General features: G+C 34.9%; 1 protein-coding gene across 3 annotated transcripts in view; it reads right to left on the reverse strand.

Moving 5' to 3' along the window:
- Positions 1-213: 213 nt before the first annotated feature.
- Positions 214-16487, reverse strand: part of vars2 (valyl-tRNA synthetase 2, mitochondrial) — a 49483-nt gene continuing 33209 nt past the window's right edge. The window contains exons 25-30 of one of the 3 annotated variants that reach the window (XM_087293827.1): positions 16284-16436; positions 15957-16184; positions 12618-12729; positions 2717-2904; positions 2469-2618; positions 214-440 (exon numbers count right to left, since the gene is read on the reverse strand). In XM_087293827.1, coding sequence (XP_087149953.1) covers positions 372-440; positions 2469-2618; positions 2717-2904; positions 12618-12729; positions 15957-16184; positions 16284-16436 — 900 coding nt within the window. In that variant the 3' untranslated portion in view covers positions 214-371. 3 annotated transcript variants of the gene reach the window in all.

A 16487-nucleotide genomic window follows, 5' to 3' on the forward strand; every position in this document is an offset into this window, starting at 1 on the left:
TGCGTACAGAGATGCTCTTCTGCATACAGATTGTCTTGACCATGCATTGAGTTGCTGCAATGTGATTGGCTGATTAGAAATTTGCGTAAACGAGCAGTTGGACAGGTGTACCTAATAAAGTGGTCGGTAGGTGTACAATAAAAAAAAAAAAAAAAACAGAAATATGTTTTTATAAAAAATAAAATACATGTAAAAAAAGAGAGAGAATGGCACTAAAATTGGTCAATAATTTATTTACATTTATGTTACATCCAAAAAAAACATAATACATGTGCACCTTCCATTTACTGTATGTTTTGCCATATATCTATGTAGAGACATATTTCTCATTTAAAAAATTATTATTGGAAGACTTTAGTGTTTGGATCTTCTTATTTTGCATCCTTCAAAGCCAAAAGTTGGTCCTCGATGTTCTTCATTTCCTGCTCCATGGCTGTGATCTGGTTATTTTTGAGCACAAACAAATGAATGTATGCAAGATCTGTCATCAGCTCAAATATATTATTCAATTGACAAGAATGAAGCTTTCTCGTGGGATACGCTGAATGAAGAATAAACAGAGCATGCATAAATATTGCAATCCATATAAATGCATGTGGATGATCTCATATGAATTTTAATAACACAAAAGAAATAATAATGTTTTCTTTTGAAAATAGATTTGCAACAGTGAATAAAAACACTGGGCATTGAGGCTTGCAAGTAAAGCATCAGGCACTTTGAGTTACATGGAAATCTGGCAAGTTGTTACATTTGATTTTCAGATTTCCTTCTCATGGATATGTGAAATATATATATATACTATATTACATTTGTTTGTGCATTTTGAAATGAAAATGTTGCCCTAAAATTTTTAATTGAATTTAATTTAATAAGGACGGCAAGAAGGTTGCTGGAAGGTTGCTGGTTCGAGCCTCATCTGGGTCAGTTGGCATTTCTGTGTGGAGTTTGCATGTTCTATCTGTGTTCGCTTGGGTTTCCTCCGGGTGCTCGGTTCCCCCACAGTCCAAAGACATGCAGTACAGGTGAATTGGGTAAGCTAAATTGGCCATAGTGTATGTGTGTAAATGAGAGTGTATGGATGTTTCCCAGTGATGGGTTGCAACTGGAAAAGCATCCGCTGCGTAAAACATATGCTGGATAAGTTGGCAACCCCAGATTAATAAAGGGATTAATAATAATTAAGGGATTAATAAAGCCGAAAGAAAATAAAAAAATGAATGAATCAATCAAATTAAATTGTATAAAGATTGTATAATATGTTTATACAATATAAAACTTGATTAATTGATTAATATAATATAAAATAAATAAAAAATAAGTAATATATTATAAAATAAAAAATATATAAAATAAAAAACTTATTTAAGTTGATTGTACAATATGTATATATAATATCAAATGAATAAATAAAATATAAAAGAAAAATATAAAAACAATTTAATTTAATATTTGATTGTATAATATCAAATAAATAAAATATAAAATAAAATATAAATTTAATGCGTGATTGTATTATATATATATATATATATATATATATATATATATATATATATATATATATATATATATATATATATATATATATATGAATAGAAAAAAATAGCAATTAATAAAAAGACTATATAAATAATTAAAGCAATGAAAAAAAATTAAGAGGTCATTTAAATATTGCTACTTTCTCTGGATTTATGGCTGAGTTTTATCATTCATTTCTGTTTTATTCCAATTGTTATCCGATCTTCAAAAAAAAAAACGTAAAACGTGAAAGTTTTTTTAGAAACATTATTATACATTTGTAGACAACCTAAAACTAATGTTTGACTTCAGAAAAATATTTATCAATTAGAAAATTTGTTATTCTGATGCATTTTAATTTTCTAGATGAAACAAAATGCTCAAAATAACCCTAATTTAAATTTTAAAAGACTTTTAAATAAATGCAATTAAACAAACAATAAACCATAATATATAAATCAAGAGACATTTACAATGAGGAAAACTGAATTTATAAAACTACCCAAAATGAATCATACCCCTAGCAAATTCTGACAGCCCCTTTTTGTTCAAATGTAAATAATAGCTGAGAACTACTTTATTTCCCACAATGATGCCTTATGTCTTATTATGTTTTAGAAGTAACTTTAAGCCAGAATTTGCCAGGGGTATTAATAATTTTGAGCGGTTCATTCTGCTGTGGCGACCCCCTGATTAATAAAGGTTCTTTGCTGAAAAGAAAATGAATAAATGAATTAATAATTTGGGCTTGACTTTATATTTTTAAGTGCCATTTACAATTTAAATAACATGACAGTCAAAATGCAAACAAAAATCAAATATATGTAAAAAAAAAAATTATGGTAAACAAAAATTTGCTTTATTTGTGCAAAAAAAGTTTTAAACATGTTGTGACTGATGATCTGTACCCTTCTAGTGAAGTCTAATTTGTTGCACTCTGCACTCACCTTATTCTCCATCTCTTGTCTGACTTTCTGAGGTACTTTTTCGATGTAGCTGTGCGTCTGTGTGCGAGCGAGGGCTTGTTTTAATTTGAACGCCAGCTTTTCTCTGCGCTGACATAGAATCGCTCTCTGTTTGTCAGCATTAACACCGTTCTGAAGGTTGACAGAGAGAAAGCCATCAGCAGTGTTTATATATAGACGCCTTGTTGGGTTGCTTTAATTTGGAAAGGGTAAGCCTTACTCTGCATTACCTGAGCACTAAGATGTAAGCAGAGGGAATGATCCACCACCCCTACAGCGCTGGCTTTAGCTGGAGGACAGTCGCTGAATCCTGCCTCTGGACAGTGCAGATGAAGAGTCGAGATTCGACCCAGAGTGCAAATCGCAGATCTGAAGCACAGGAGAATCTCCATCTGATCTGGAGCACACACTGCGTACACTAGAAGAGATGGTGGAGAAAACAATCTTTCTATATAGAGTTGAAGTCAGAATTATTAGCCCTCTTGAATTATTAGCCCCCTGTTTGTTTTTTCCCCATTTTTTGTTTAACAGAGAGATTTCTTCAACACATATTGATAACTCATTTGTAATAACTGATTTAATTTATCTTTGCCATGATGACAGTAAATAATATTTGACTAGATATTTTTCAAGAAATTAGTATTTAGCTTAAGGTGACATTTAAAGACATAACTGGGTTAATAAGGCAAGTTATTGTATAACGATGGTTTGTTTTGTAGACAAATGAAAACATTTAAAGCTTAAAGGGGCTAATAATACTGACCTTAAAATGTTTTTATAAAAATTAAAAACTGCTTTCATTCTCGCCGAAATAAAAAAGACTTTCTCCAGAAGAATAAATATTATCAGAAATACTGTGAATAAAGATTTGCTCTGTTAAACATAAGTTGGGATTTTTTTTTTAAAAGAAAAGGAAATTCACAAAAGGGTGAATAATTTTGACTTTAACTGTATGTAAAAACTAAAACGCTTTTTAATATATTTTTTTACCGCGATGGTCTTTATGAGAGACTACCTGTGCAGCGATGCAGTGGATCTTAATCTTTGAGCTGTTGTGCACACAATTATATGTGGATACAAGATTTCTTTATTTTTTTAAATATGCAGTATCCTTTAAATTTAGGTTAAAATAAGGCCGCAGATATTGCCGCAAATTTTAAGAAAAGCCTGGAGGGACTAATTTTTTTGCCCCATGTATATAAATTTCTTTTCTCCAACTTCTCTTTAACAGAAATAATTTTTTTTTCAACACATTTCAAAATGTAATAGTTTTAATAACTCATTTCTAATAACTTATTTATTTTATTTTTGCCATGATGACAGTAAATAATATTTTACTAGAAGTTTTAAAGACACTTCTATACAGCTTAAACTGACATTTAAAGACTTAACTTGGTTAACTAGGCAGGTTATGGTAATTAGGCAAGTTATTGTATAATTTATTTTGTTCTGTAGAAAATTGCTAAATAAAATATTTTTTAAGGGGGCTAATAATATTGACCTTAAATTAAAAAAACAAACTAAAACTGCTTTTAATCCAGTCAAAATAAAACAAATACAACATAACTATTACACTCCCAGCATGTTTAAAGTCCCCAAGAAATCAAAAGTTACCATTTTATTAGCTCACATTGCTAGTTTTGTGGTGAACAACTCATCCGTGCATGTCATTAATGAAAAAAGTGCCCTTCTTTTCTTTTATGAAAATCTGAAAATGCACTTCCTTCATTTAAATTGTCAGATTAGGTACATCTTAGGAAATGGGCATGGTTAACACATTAACCAGCTGCTTTATCTGTTTTGACACTAAACTGAAATGGTGAGCTGTTACACTGTAATGACTCTCCCCCAAACCCCTTTCCCGATCTTTCTGACAGAAATGCCTACTTTACTACATCCAATCAGCTTGCAGTAAAAAAAAAAAAAAACAAGCCACACCCACTACTTTCTCATTCAACATTCTCTAGAAACTGCGTCAAGATACGGAAAATAAAATGGTTGCAGCTTCTGGTACATGTGGACTTTAAGATTTGACTAGCATTAAAAAGCAAGTGGTTAGATAGATTAAAGGCTTAAATTAGAATACAACACATAAAATGACTACAATTTACAATTTTATTATAAACCTAAAAAGTGTCATTTTTCTGTAAAACTATATTCAAAACTTCAGTCTTTTCTTGAATAAAAACATTTTGCAACAAAAAGGCTACACTTGGATACAAATAGGTGCAAGAGTGCTAAAGGACAACATCTACTTCCCCATCTATCATCCATCAGTGTGTTCCACTGCAATCAACCTAAATGACACACACACTCACACACACACACATCACACAGTCACAACAATCCACTGCTCACGGACACAATCTGGCTGTGCCCTGAACACCGAGCTCATGACTGACAGGCTGTGACGTATTAGACCTGCTCCCAGATTCGACACGCAGTGACGACCTGCTGGAAAACAGCCAGGGAAGCCAAGACAACATATGTGAGCATCTTCAGATAACACAAGAGAGTCCACAATCTATTGATAAAAGCCCCCAAATAGCGTCTCAAAATCAGTGAGCCTCATAACTAGGCAACCAAATCCTCCATCAGCTGCAGGTGAACAAAAAAAACAACTGATAACAGCTCTTGAAATGTCTTGGGTCCCTGCGATGATTACAAAGAAAAAGCAGAAAGCCAGTTGAAGAACCCTGTGGTTTTCTCTGTATCATATTATTGTGACAAAACAACAAATCGAATTACAACACCATCTAATCTGCTTCCAATCTGAAAAGAATTTTGGGACAAAATTTAGTAAAGTTGGCACTTTTAAACATAAGAACAGACTGCGGGAGAACATGCAAACTCCAGACAGAAACGCCAACTCACCCAGCCCAGGCTCGAACCAGCGACCTTCTTGCTGTGAGGTGAACGTGCTACCCTGCGCCACCATGTAGCCCTGTTTTAGGCAATATTTTCAGCTCATTTTAAGCCAAATGTGCAACGCAGTGGCGCAGTAGGTAGTGCTGTTGCCTCATAGCAAGAAGGTTGCTAGTTCGAGCCTCGGCTGGGTCAGTTGGCGTTTCTGTGTGGAGTTTGCATGTTCTCCTTGCGTTCGCATGAGTTTCCTCCGGGTGCTCCGGTTTCCCCCACAGTCTAAAGACATGGTGAATTGGGTAAGCTAAAATTTTCCCTAGTGTATGAGTGTGAATGAATGTGTATGGATGTTTCCCAGTGATGGGTTGCGGCTGGAAGGGCACCTGCTGCCTAAAACGTGCTAGATAAGTTGGCGGTTCATTCCGCTGTGGCGACCCCAGATTAATAAAGGGACTAAGCCGAAAATTAATGAATGAATGAGGCCAAATGCTTCAGAAGTCATTGGATGGTGCTTTACGGTGCAGATGGAAAATTACCCAAAGCATCCTGCAAAAGCAACCAAAGAGTTTTTGAAGGGAAAGAAGTGGAATGTTATGCATTGGCCAAGTCAGTCACCTAACCTGAATCTGATTGAGCATGAATTTCAATTGCTAAAGACAAAACTGAAGGGAAAATGCCCCAAGAACAAGCAGGAACCGAAGACAGTTGCTGTAGAGGCCTGACAGTACACCATCAGGAATGAAACGCAGCATCTGGTGATGTCTATGCATTCCAGACTTCATGCTGTAATTGACTGCAAAGGATTTTCAACCGAGTATTAAAAAGTGAAATTATAATTTATGATTATTATTCTGTCCAATTACTTTAGGACCCTTAAAAAGTTGAAGAAACTGTTGTAATTCCTACACCGTTCACCTGATTTGAATGTAAATGCTGTTAAATTAAAGCTGACAGTCTGCAGTTGAAACACATCTTGGTCGTTTCATTTCAAATTCCTTGTGTTAGTGTATAGAGCCAAAAATGTTAGAATGTGTCAATGTCCAAATATTTATGGACCTAACTGTATATTGCGATTTGAATACAATTTTGTCAGATGATTTAATATCTCTTAATATACATTATAAAAAAATTATAATGTTAGATTGATTGGGATTATTCTGCAGTGGGAGTGCATCTCTATAAAGTCTAATATATATATATATATATATATATATATATATATATATATATATATATATATGAAAAAACTTATTTTAAATATATACATAAAAAAAAATATTGTTATAAAAAATAGTATGCATAATCTAATACATTGATTACAGCATTAACATAATATTGCTCTCTACAAACTTTCCATCATTAAATCTCCAACAGAGACTTTCACCATCAGCCAATCCCGGTGTGCATAGTTAGTAATCATGTTGACATCATCCATAGCAACAGAGTGAACTCCACCCTTACTTTTAGCTTAAGACTTCTTTATTACTTAGTAAAAGTTTGCCTCAGCAGCTTGGTGAATAGCTTTTTTCTGCTATTTAGAAGAAATCTAAAATGTTTTTTGAATACCGGCCTGGCTCACTTAAAAATAATTACATTCTATCCAATAGCTATGTTTATTTACATGCATACAAAAAATCCACTAGTAATTGGACTGATGGCTCAATGAAAAATCCAGCATGTAAACAGGCTTATCAATCTGACTGAGCTTGATATGAATTCAATTTTGATTGGATTTGAGGGAGTAGTTTCAATCTTTTTCTAATCTGCTCCTAATCCTAGTACATGTAAATACCTGATCATACTTGAAAATTATAAAACTACTGGAAATGACATAGAACTGGTAAAATGACCCATGAGCTGGTCTTATATGTGACCTAGGAAAACAAAACCAGTTATACTTTGCATGTGTATATTGTTTGCTAATAGCTAAAATGTATATGTGGGTTATAAAGTTATATATATATATTTTTTATGCCAAATATCATTAGAATACCTGAAGTACAGATCATGCTCCATGAAGATATTTTGTACATTTCCTACAGTAAATACAATTGAAGTCAGAATTTTAAGCCCCTGTTTATTAATTTCTCCAATATTTATTTCCACATTTCTAAACTTTTAATAACTTATTTCTAATGACCCCATAATCATGATGACAGTACATACATAATATTTTGCTACATATTTTCAAGACACTTCTATAAAGCTTAAAGTCATATTTAAAGGCTTAACTAGGTTAATTATGTTAACTAGGCAGGTTATGGTAATTAGGCAAGTTATTATATAATGATGGTTTGTTCTGTAGACTATTGAAAAAAAAATATAGCTTAAAAGGACTAATAACTTTGTCCTTACAATGTTTTTAAGAAAAATTTAAACCTGCTTTTATTCTATCCAAAATAAAACAAATATTTGACTAGATAATTTTTCAGGACACTTCTATACAGCTTAAAGTCACATTTAAAGGCGTAACTAGTTTAATTAGGTTAACTAGGCAGGATAGGGTAATTAGGTATGTTGTTATACCATCTGCGATGGTTTGTTCTGTTGACTATTAAAAAAATACAGCTTAAAGGGGCTAATAATTTTGTCTTAAAATGTTTTTTTTTTAAATTGAAAAAGCGCTTTTATTATAGCTGAAATAAAACAAATAAGAGTTTCTCCAGAAAAAAATATATATATTATCAGACATACTATGAACATTTTCTTGCTCTGTTAAACTTGATTTGGGATATATTTAAAAAAGAAAAAAATCAAAGGGGGGCTAATAATTCTGACTTCAACTGTATGTCAAAACCTATGTTTTTTAATAGTAATGTGCATTGCTAAGAACTCGACTTGAACAACTTTTTTTGAAACCTCAAATTCCAAATATTAAACATTTTGTATCTCGGCTAAATATTTTCTTACCATAATAAAACCACATTAATTAATGGGAAGCTTATTTAATCAACTTTTGGATGACGCATTAATCTCAATTCCAATTGGTACTTATGACCGGTTTTGTGCTTAAATGTCACATATAATTTTGTTTAGGAATTTTTACCGATTTTTATATACTGTAACTATAGACAGTGAAGCACAAAGCTTTATATGCCCGTCATCTCCCAAAATAGATAAATATGAATCCCGCCTTTTAAAATTGGAGAACTGGCTAATATTAAGTGTATTCGAAGAGTATTCATTAGGCTTCACTTTTTCTCCATTTTTTATGTTACAATCTTATTGCAAAATGGATTTAATTCATTTATTTCCTCAAAATTAATGAAATAAAAGAATTTAACCCATTTTGGAATAAGGCTGTAACAATATGTGAAAAATAAGAGTTTGTTTTGCTTGTTTTACGGAAATTATCTGCCAGTAGGGTAAGTAAAATAATCTTGTTTTTGCTTTGAAATATAGATATTTGGACTACAAACAGGACAAAAATTCTAAGTAAGAATTTTTTTTGTATAAACCATATAAATTCCATATGAATACAGTAATTAAATACAATTATGTAGCTTCTGGTCAACTAGAATTCAGACTGGACATTGCATATCCTTACGATGTGACTATTGCAGATGCACACATTGTGATATCAATGCTGAAATGATATATTGTGCAGCCTAGTTACTAAATAACTTAAAAACACTCTGGAGCACTTATCCGTAAAGAGCTAAAAGTATTATGCATTGTTGTTAGGGATGCAGTGTTTCTATCTATCTGGTAATTTCTGTATTTTCTTTAATGTGTTGAACTTTCCTACCATTGAAGCTGGATCTGTCTTTGTCAGAAAAAGAAACATATATTAGAACACTAGTGTATGATTTATGAACGCTGCATCTTTGAAACCAAGCATATCTGCAGACTTTTCTCTCCTTGATTCAAGTCAAACGTAAAGCATGCTATTGATGACACAGCTCCAGTTAAAGACAGAAAGAATACTGGCAGACCTAAAGCACCTTGAAGAAAAACAACAGCAGTTGTAAATAAAAAATGAAGAATAGTTAAGTGCGGACGATGGAAATTAGCCCAGTATAACATATATAAATACAGTTTTCTTGCTTTCAATATAGAACCAGACACCAAAGTACATAAGTTCACTTAAATATGCCATGTAAGTTTTGTTATTTTGTAAAGTTGCATTAAATAAATAAAAAAATTAAAAACACAGGTCAAGGTATTGTAGTTTTTTGGGTCACACTTTATTTTAATGTACAATTCTCACAATTAGCAAGCCATTAAATAAAATGTTTAGCTCAATAAACTTCTAATTTGCTGCTTAGTAATAGTTAGTAAAGTAGTATTTGGGTATCATACTATATACTATATGTGCTAATAAACAGTTAATATCTTAATAATAAGTATGTAATATGCTAGAAGTGAATGGTGTGAATTGTTACTTAACCAAAGTGATTTTATAGGAATATGTAAAAAAAAAAAAAAAAAAACATTGTTGAGAAAATATGAAAAGCTGATTAATTTCTTTAGATTTATGTTTTCTCCAATGCACTGTCCAGAATTGTGACAGTCTGTTCAGAGCTAAAAGCCAATTAGTGCCACAATATTACATAATAGAGCTTTAAACATCCCTACTGTACTACTGTATAGAACACTACTGTATATAACAGAAATGCCCAAAGTAGGGCCTGCGGGCCAAAGTTGGCCCATGGTAACCTTTGATTTGGCCCACCATCCCATCTGAAAAGAGAGTGAGAATGATGGGGAGGTGTTTGGGGCGAATGCCTTTGACCGAGATCCTCATTTCCAGTTTAATGTGACCTTTTGTTTCTTTGTTTTATTGTTGAGCTACAAAAAGCTGACTGAAATCAAATGATTCAATTAAATGTTGTAGATAAATCAGAATTTTAAAATGTCAATACTGTCAGATATAGGACAATGCATGCGACATCTGCAAGGAAATCAAGGTAAAGGCAGGAGCATGAACATGTTAATAAGTAAATTATTAAATGATACTGCATTGAGTTCATATGATTTAAAGCATAATCTTCTAGTTATTTTTAAATATTACCCAATAAATTAGCATATTACCCATGACACACTTAATATTTACGATTTGGTATATACATTTGGCCCACAACCCTCAATCAAGTTTGCTGTTTGGCCCTTTATAAAAAAAAGTTTGGACACCCCTGATATAGAGACTAACAACCAAGTCAGACTCCCAGTGAACTTGTCTCTGAAAGCTAATGCAATGGGTTTGCTTTCTTTTTTACAGAGGAGATCAATAATATCAGAAAGGCGATTAGCACATCCTTGCGCTTTGCTGAGGTCAGACAGTCTCAACCACAACTTCAGAAATAAGTCATTACATCTTTCAAGTCAAGTGATGGTAGAAGAAACTCTAAACCATCTTAAAACATTAACCTGTGATCTTTGCCCACATCATTAAGAAGTGGTAAATACCACAATTCGTTCAAAGTCAATAGGATTTATCCAAAGTCCTTGAAATTCACAGTTGTGACAAAGAGCGACCTGGATAATACCATACTGAGCATCTATAGAACTATCTGAAATCTTGCATTCATGGGCAAAATTATTTAAGTTTGTTTTTAATCAAAGAAAAAACTGGGCAGGGCTCTTTGGGACCGTCTTCAGATGTTTTTTTTTTCTTTTCCTTTTAATAAATTTGTTAAGTGTTATGCGAGTACAAGCAGTGCTTTATTTGTAAATAAATAATTTACAGAACAAAACTGGGAAATAAAAGTTACTGTGACCGACGTTCACCAGACACTTTCAGTTTTCCCGGAACATGATGTCCTTAAACGGCAAAAAAGCATCAATTTCTGAACGATTTTTTATTATTTTGTGCCGTATAACGTTATGGGTCAATCATGGATAAAAACGTGTAACCACAAACATAAATCTTATGAAACATCACTATTCTGTATACTAACACCACTGATCTTCAGTTCACCTTCAAGTGAAACGGAGATAATTAAATGACTATGTCTAATCTTCCAGAAGAGCCCACAGTTACCTCTTTTGTCATGTTTTCTGGCTGTCTTACTTGCTTCTGTCTCCCGCTATGCTGATTTAGGTGTGCAGTTCCATCTTCTTGATATCTCTTGATCGGGGCTCATTATTAGATTTACTCATGGTTTAAAAAAATAATAAAAATAAGCTTGACTGCCTCATTGTCATTTTGAAAATACAAATAATGTTTAGGTAGGCCATTATGCCATTATTTTTTTTTCGCTTCTCACTGTGAAAAGATGACTGCCTAAAAATATTGTTAAGGGTCACACACACACACACACACACACACACACACACACACACACACACACACACACACACACACACACACACACACACACACACACACACACACACACACACACACACACACACACACACAAACACAAACACAAACACAAACACAAACATGCAGGTATTCACCATGCACACTGGATCAATTAAATAAATACCGGAACGCAAAACACGAATATCTGACATATTCCGAACAGGATTTGACTCAAAACAAGCACTGAGTACAGGTGACCATGACTTGTGGAGACCTCCAATGCTCAGTATTTGCACTGCTACTGTTCAACCTGTATATGCTCCCACTGAGTCAACTGAGAAAAAACCAAATTGCTTACCACACCTACACTGTAAAAAAAAGTGCTGGGTTTCACACAGTTCCTTCATGTCATCGCAACACAAATCAATTAAGTTAACTCAATCATTTTTACAAATTGATGTGAACTAAAACAGTTACACATGTGAACTAAAACAGTTACCCCAAAAAAAATTACACATTTTTTGCAATGACACTAAAAACTACTTAGTAATGTCCACTAAAGGGATAGTTCACCCAAAAAAAAAAAACATCTCATTATTTACCCACCCTTGAGTGGTTCCAAACTTTAATATATTGATATTCTGGGAATTGTTGGGCAAAAAACAGCCATTGACATCCATATTAGGAACAAAAAATACTGTGCATGTCAATATTTTCCAACATTCTTCAGTGTATTTTCCTTTGTGAAAGGAACAGAAGATAGAAGCCCAAAATGGAGAATGACAGAATTTAAATTTTTTGGTGAACTATCCCTTTAATGACTACAGCCACATTGACTCGCCCTGCCAATGCAGTAATGAAATGAACACTTGGATGTGCCAAAAGTTAATCAAAAGACAATACATTTGAAAACAAAGACCATGTTCTCAAGGTGAGATGCACATCTTAACTCTACAGTTAAAAGAACTAAAATGTTATCTAAGAACCAAACCATTAATGTCAAGTCCACAAAAACTCACAGTCTGGTTTTTCCTTCGTCATCTGGCACTGGGCTCTCAGTAACCTCGTCACTCTGACCACTTCCTGTACCAGAGAGAAGTCTGCTTCCTCCTTGGGAAAATACCAGTGCTCCTGTGGCAAAAAAGGAGATGAAAAAAGGTTGTTTAGTGACTTAATAAGATTTGCATGCAGGGCTGGGTGTCATTTGGTTATTTTTACAATATCAGTGGCAAATCAACACCACGGCACGGCATAAGCAGTGACTGTGCACATACTTTAAAAAGGAGCTAAAAAGAAAATACAACTTTAAATTAAATAACATATTAAAACATTCAAATATACATGAATATAAAATTACAAATGAACGCAAAACACATTTATGCAACCTATTCACAATAAAGCCTAAGCTGAATAGCCCAACTTCAATAATTCATTCATTTTCTTATCGCTTAGTCCCTTTATTAATCCGGGGTCACCACAGTGGAATGAACCGCCAACTTATCCAGCAAGTTTTTATGCAGCGGATGCCCATCCAGCCGCAACCCCCTTCTCTGGGAAACATCCACACACATTTACACACACTCATACACAACGGACAATTTAGCTTACTCGCACCCGGAGGAAACCAACGCGAAGGCAGGGAGAACATGCAAACTCCACACAGAAACGCCAACTGAGCCGAGGTTCAAACCAGCGACCCAGCAACCTTCTTGCTGTAAGGTGACAGCACTACCTACTGCGCCACTGCCTCGCCAAACTTCAATAATTTAACACTAAATAAAAGTAATAGTTCTTACAATAGGTATTCGACAAACCAGCTTTAATTTCATTAATTCTATTGAAATGAGTGAAATCTGTGTTCTGAACCCATCAGCCATATGGGGTGTTAGTACCCACACTGTAAAAAAATGCTGGATTCCACAAAATCCATTTATGTTGGGGCAACATGAAGGAATTAAGTTAACTTATTAGTATTTATAAATTTAAACGGATTGAACATATAAAATTAAGTTGTCCCAAAAAGAAAGTCCCTTAGAAATTGTGTTGTTTCAACTCATTTTAAATAGGTAGTTTGAACAAGCAGCAAACATCAATTTTTTGAGTGCAACCCTATCTGCACATTATCAGGAGTCTGTTGAAATGAATCTGTTGAGATGAGAAAGGAATCTGTTGAAATGTTTAGACCAGTGAGGTCCAACTCTGTGCTGGAGTCTGCCATTAGCAACCAACTTGCCTCACCAAATCTGCTTAGAAATTTCAAATCGGCAATTGTTAGATACATGCCCATAGCCAGAGGAGGTTTAGGTGGATCAAATGACTCCCCCCAACTGACAACGGTCTAGAATTTGTCCCATACATGACCTCATTTGTCCTATTTTGACTGCTCTGCCATAATAAATTGTAAAAAAAAAATAGCCATGAAAATAGCCCATCGAAGAAGGCCTTAAGACCAAGTGTAATCCTGTGTCAGCTGTTGCTTTTGTGTGACTTCCTTTTTTAAAGTGCCAAATTCGGCACTTGTATATTACAAGTGTGTATATTACATGAAAAAAGCTAATTGTCCAGTTATATTTAAAAATAATTATTATTGCCATCTCCATAGATATCCACATGTATTTTACAAACCTTCAATGTTATGTTTTGCTAGTAGTTAAAGGTGCAGTAGGTGATTGTCTTCAGAAACATGTTTTGTTGTGCTGGTGGAAAGTCTCTTCTTATTCCAATAGTAATGATTACAATGCAGGGGGGAATGTTGGAGTGTCTAATTAGGCTAAATGCAAATAGCGCATAAGGAATAAGCTAATTAAGTGATTCCTGCCCATCACCGTTTGATTAACAGAGACAACACAAGAGCGCGAAACACAGCAGTGTGAGGGCGTACTCACACTATTTACAGTTGCCTTGAACCAGGCCAAAGCACGCTTGTCCTCCCTCCCGTCTCCCCTAACGGCCCGCACTCACATTACTTTCGGGCCTGGGCACATTTATGTCATCGATGATGCGCTATTCAAAAAGCGCTCTTGCTCAGCACAGTGCAGATTTCTTCAGTTATATTTTTTGTTTGGGATGCGTGACACGAAGTCAAATATTTCACCGAGCAGATAAGCCACTTTTGACGCTGTTAAACAATCATAAAGTCCTTGTGCTACAGGTGCAGCTGTCATGCAGTGAGGGGTTTGCATCTTTGAACAGAAAGAATGATTACTCAATCAATCCATATGAAACAGTCCCTTAAAAGTCACGTCTCGCTTTCAGTTTCGGGCTTAGGCGCGTTTTGGACTCACACACAAGCATACCGCTCCAAAGCCAAAGTGAACCGTGCTCTGGGCCACCTCTGCCAACCGACCAAGTAAACCGTGCCTGAGCACTCACACTTCTCAAATGATCCGGGAAACAGGCCTGTACACAGTTCGGATAGCATAGTGTGAGTAGGCCCTTTATCTGGGCCTGGAACAATGTTATATTTTATAGTCATTGGCTGATTATATGATTTCAAAATTTAGAATTTGCAAACAATACTTTTCTGAAATTATATTATCAAAGAGAAAGTCTGAATGTTTGGATATAAAACCAACTTTACCTCAATGCCAGTTTTCTAACTGGTGAATGACATGATCTAGTGTTATACAAGGTAAAGGTCTGCATTCCTAAATCTCAGAATAAAGCTTGGGAGCAGTCGGTAACTGATGTAATTTGAACGGGAGGGGGCGGTGAACAATATCGCTCCCGACTCCCGAGCGAGCGAGCACGCGTATGTATGTGTGTGAATGAGAGAGAGTGATACTGTGTTTGGCTTGTTTGTTGCGGTCTATGTGTGTGTGTATGTGTGAATGAGAGAGAGAGCTTGGTGCTGCCTATGTGTGTGTGTGTGTGTGTGTGTGTGTGTGTGTGTGTGTGTGTGTGTGTGTGTGTGAATGGCAAAGAGCGTGATGCTCTCGTGACGCCATCAGATTGTCATCTATTCCTTTATGACTTAAAGAGGCATGACTTTGGACGGCAAGGGAGGGATGTAAATTTTATGCTAATGCTAGCATTTTGCATCACCCACTGCACCTTTAAATAAACAAAAAAATATTCAAATAAAAGAGTGAACCAACCCTTTAAAATTATTCTATAGTGGCTGAATATTTAAATCTGGTGGGTTTGGTGTATCAATACATACATTCTAATTGACATGTAGTGATGTTTCTCTATGGCCAACTAGTATCTGCATTTTAGACATCATATTTTAGTATTGTCATGACTCACTTGGAACCTCAATTGAGTTTAACAGCGCTTATAAAACCCACCAAAAGTGACCCATTCGGTGGACATGGAAAAGTGCCAATTGTGAGTGTTTGTTTGTTAGACAGACTCACCAGCTGTGAGGTCTTTGGGTAGGGATGAACACACAAACTGCAGGATGTCTTGTCAAAGTGACCATACGGCAGGAGTCTCTGCCACAGCTCCTCTGTGAGGAACGGCATAAAGGGCGAGAGGAGAGCCAGAGATACAGACACGCTGTGATACAACACAGATGTGGCCACCTGCCTCTCTCCGACTCTCTCTTCACAGCCTTCAGGCTTCAGCAGTGGCTTGATGCTTTCCTGAGGATGAGAAACATCAGTTTAGAGATGGAAACTCATCAGTCAATGATTGCAAGATCCATCAAATCACGACAGCACTGCAGTGAAGATCATCCTCACCAGGTAGACGTCACACAGACAGTGGAGCCAGAAAGAGTGCAGCGCGGACGTGACCGTGTGTAGCTCATAGCTCTCAAAACCCTGCTCACACTCCTTAACCGTGCTGTAAAGACGGGAACATATCCACTTGTCCATACTGGATAGAGGATATGTCTGAAAGACAAAATGAGAAAAAGGTTAGTTCACTCAAAATGTTTTATTCTG

This window comes from Danio rerio, chromosome 19, assembly GCF_052040795.2.
Source record: "Danio rerio strain M-AB ecotype USA chromosome 19, GRCz13ab, whole genome shotgun sequence".
NCBI lineage: Eukaryota > Metazoa > Chordata > Actinopteri > Cypriniformes > Danionidae > Danio > Danio rerio.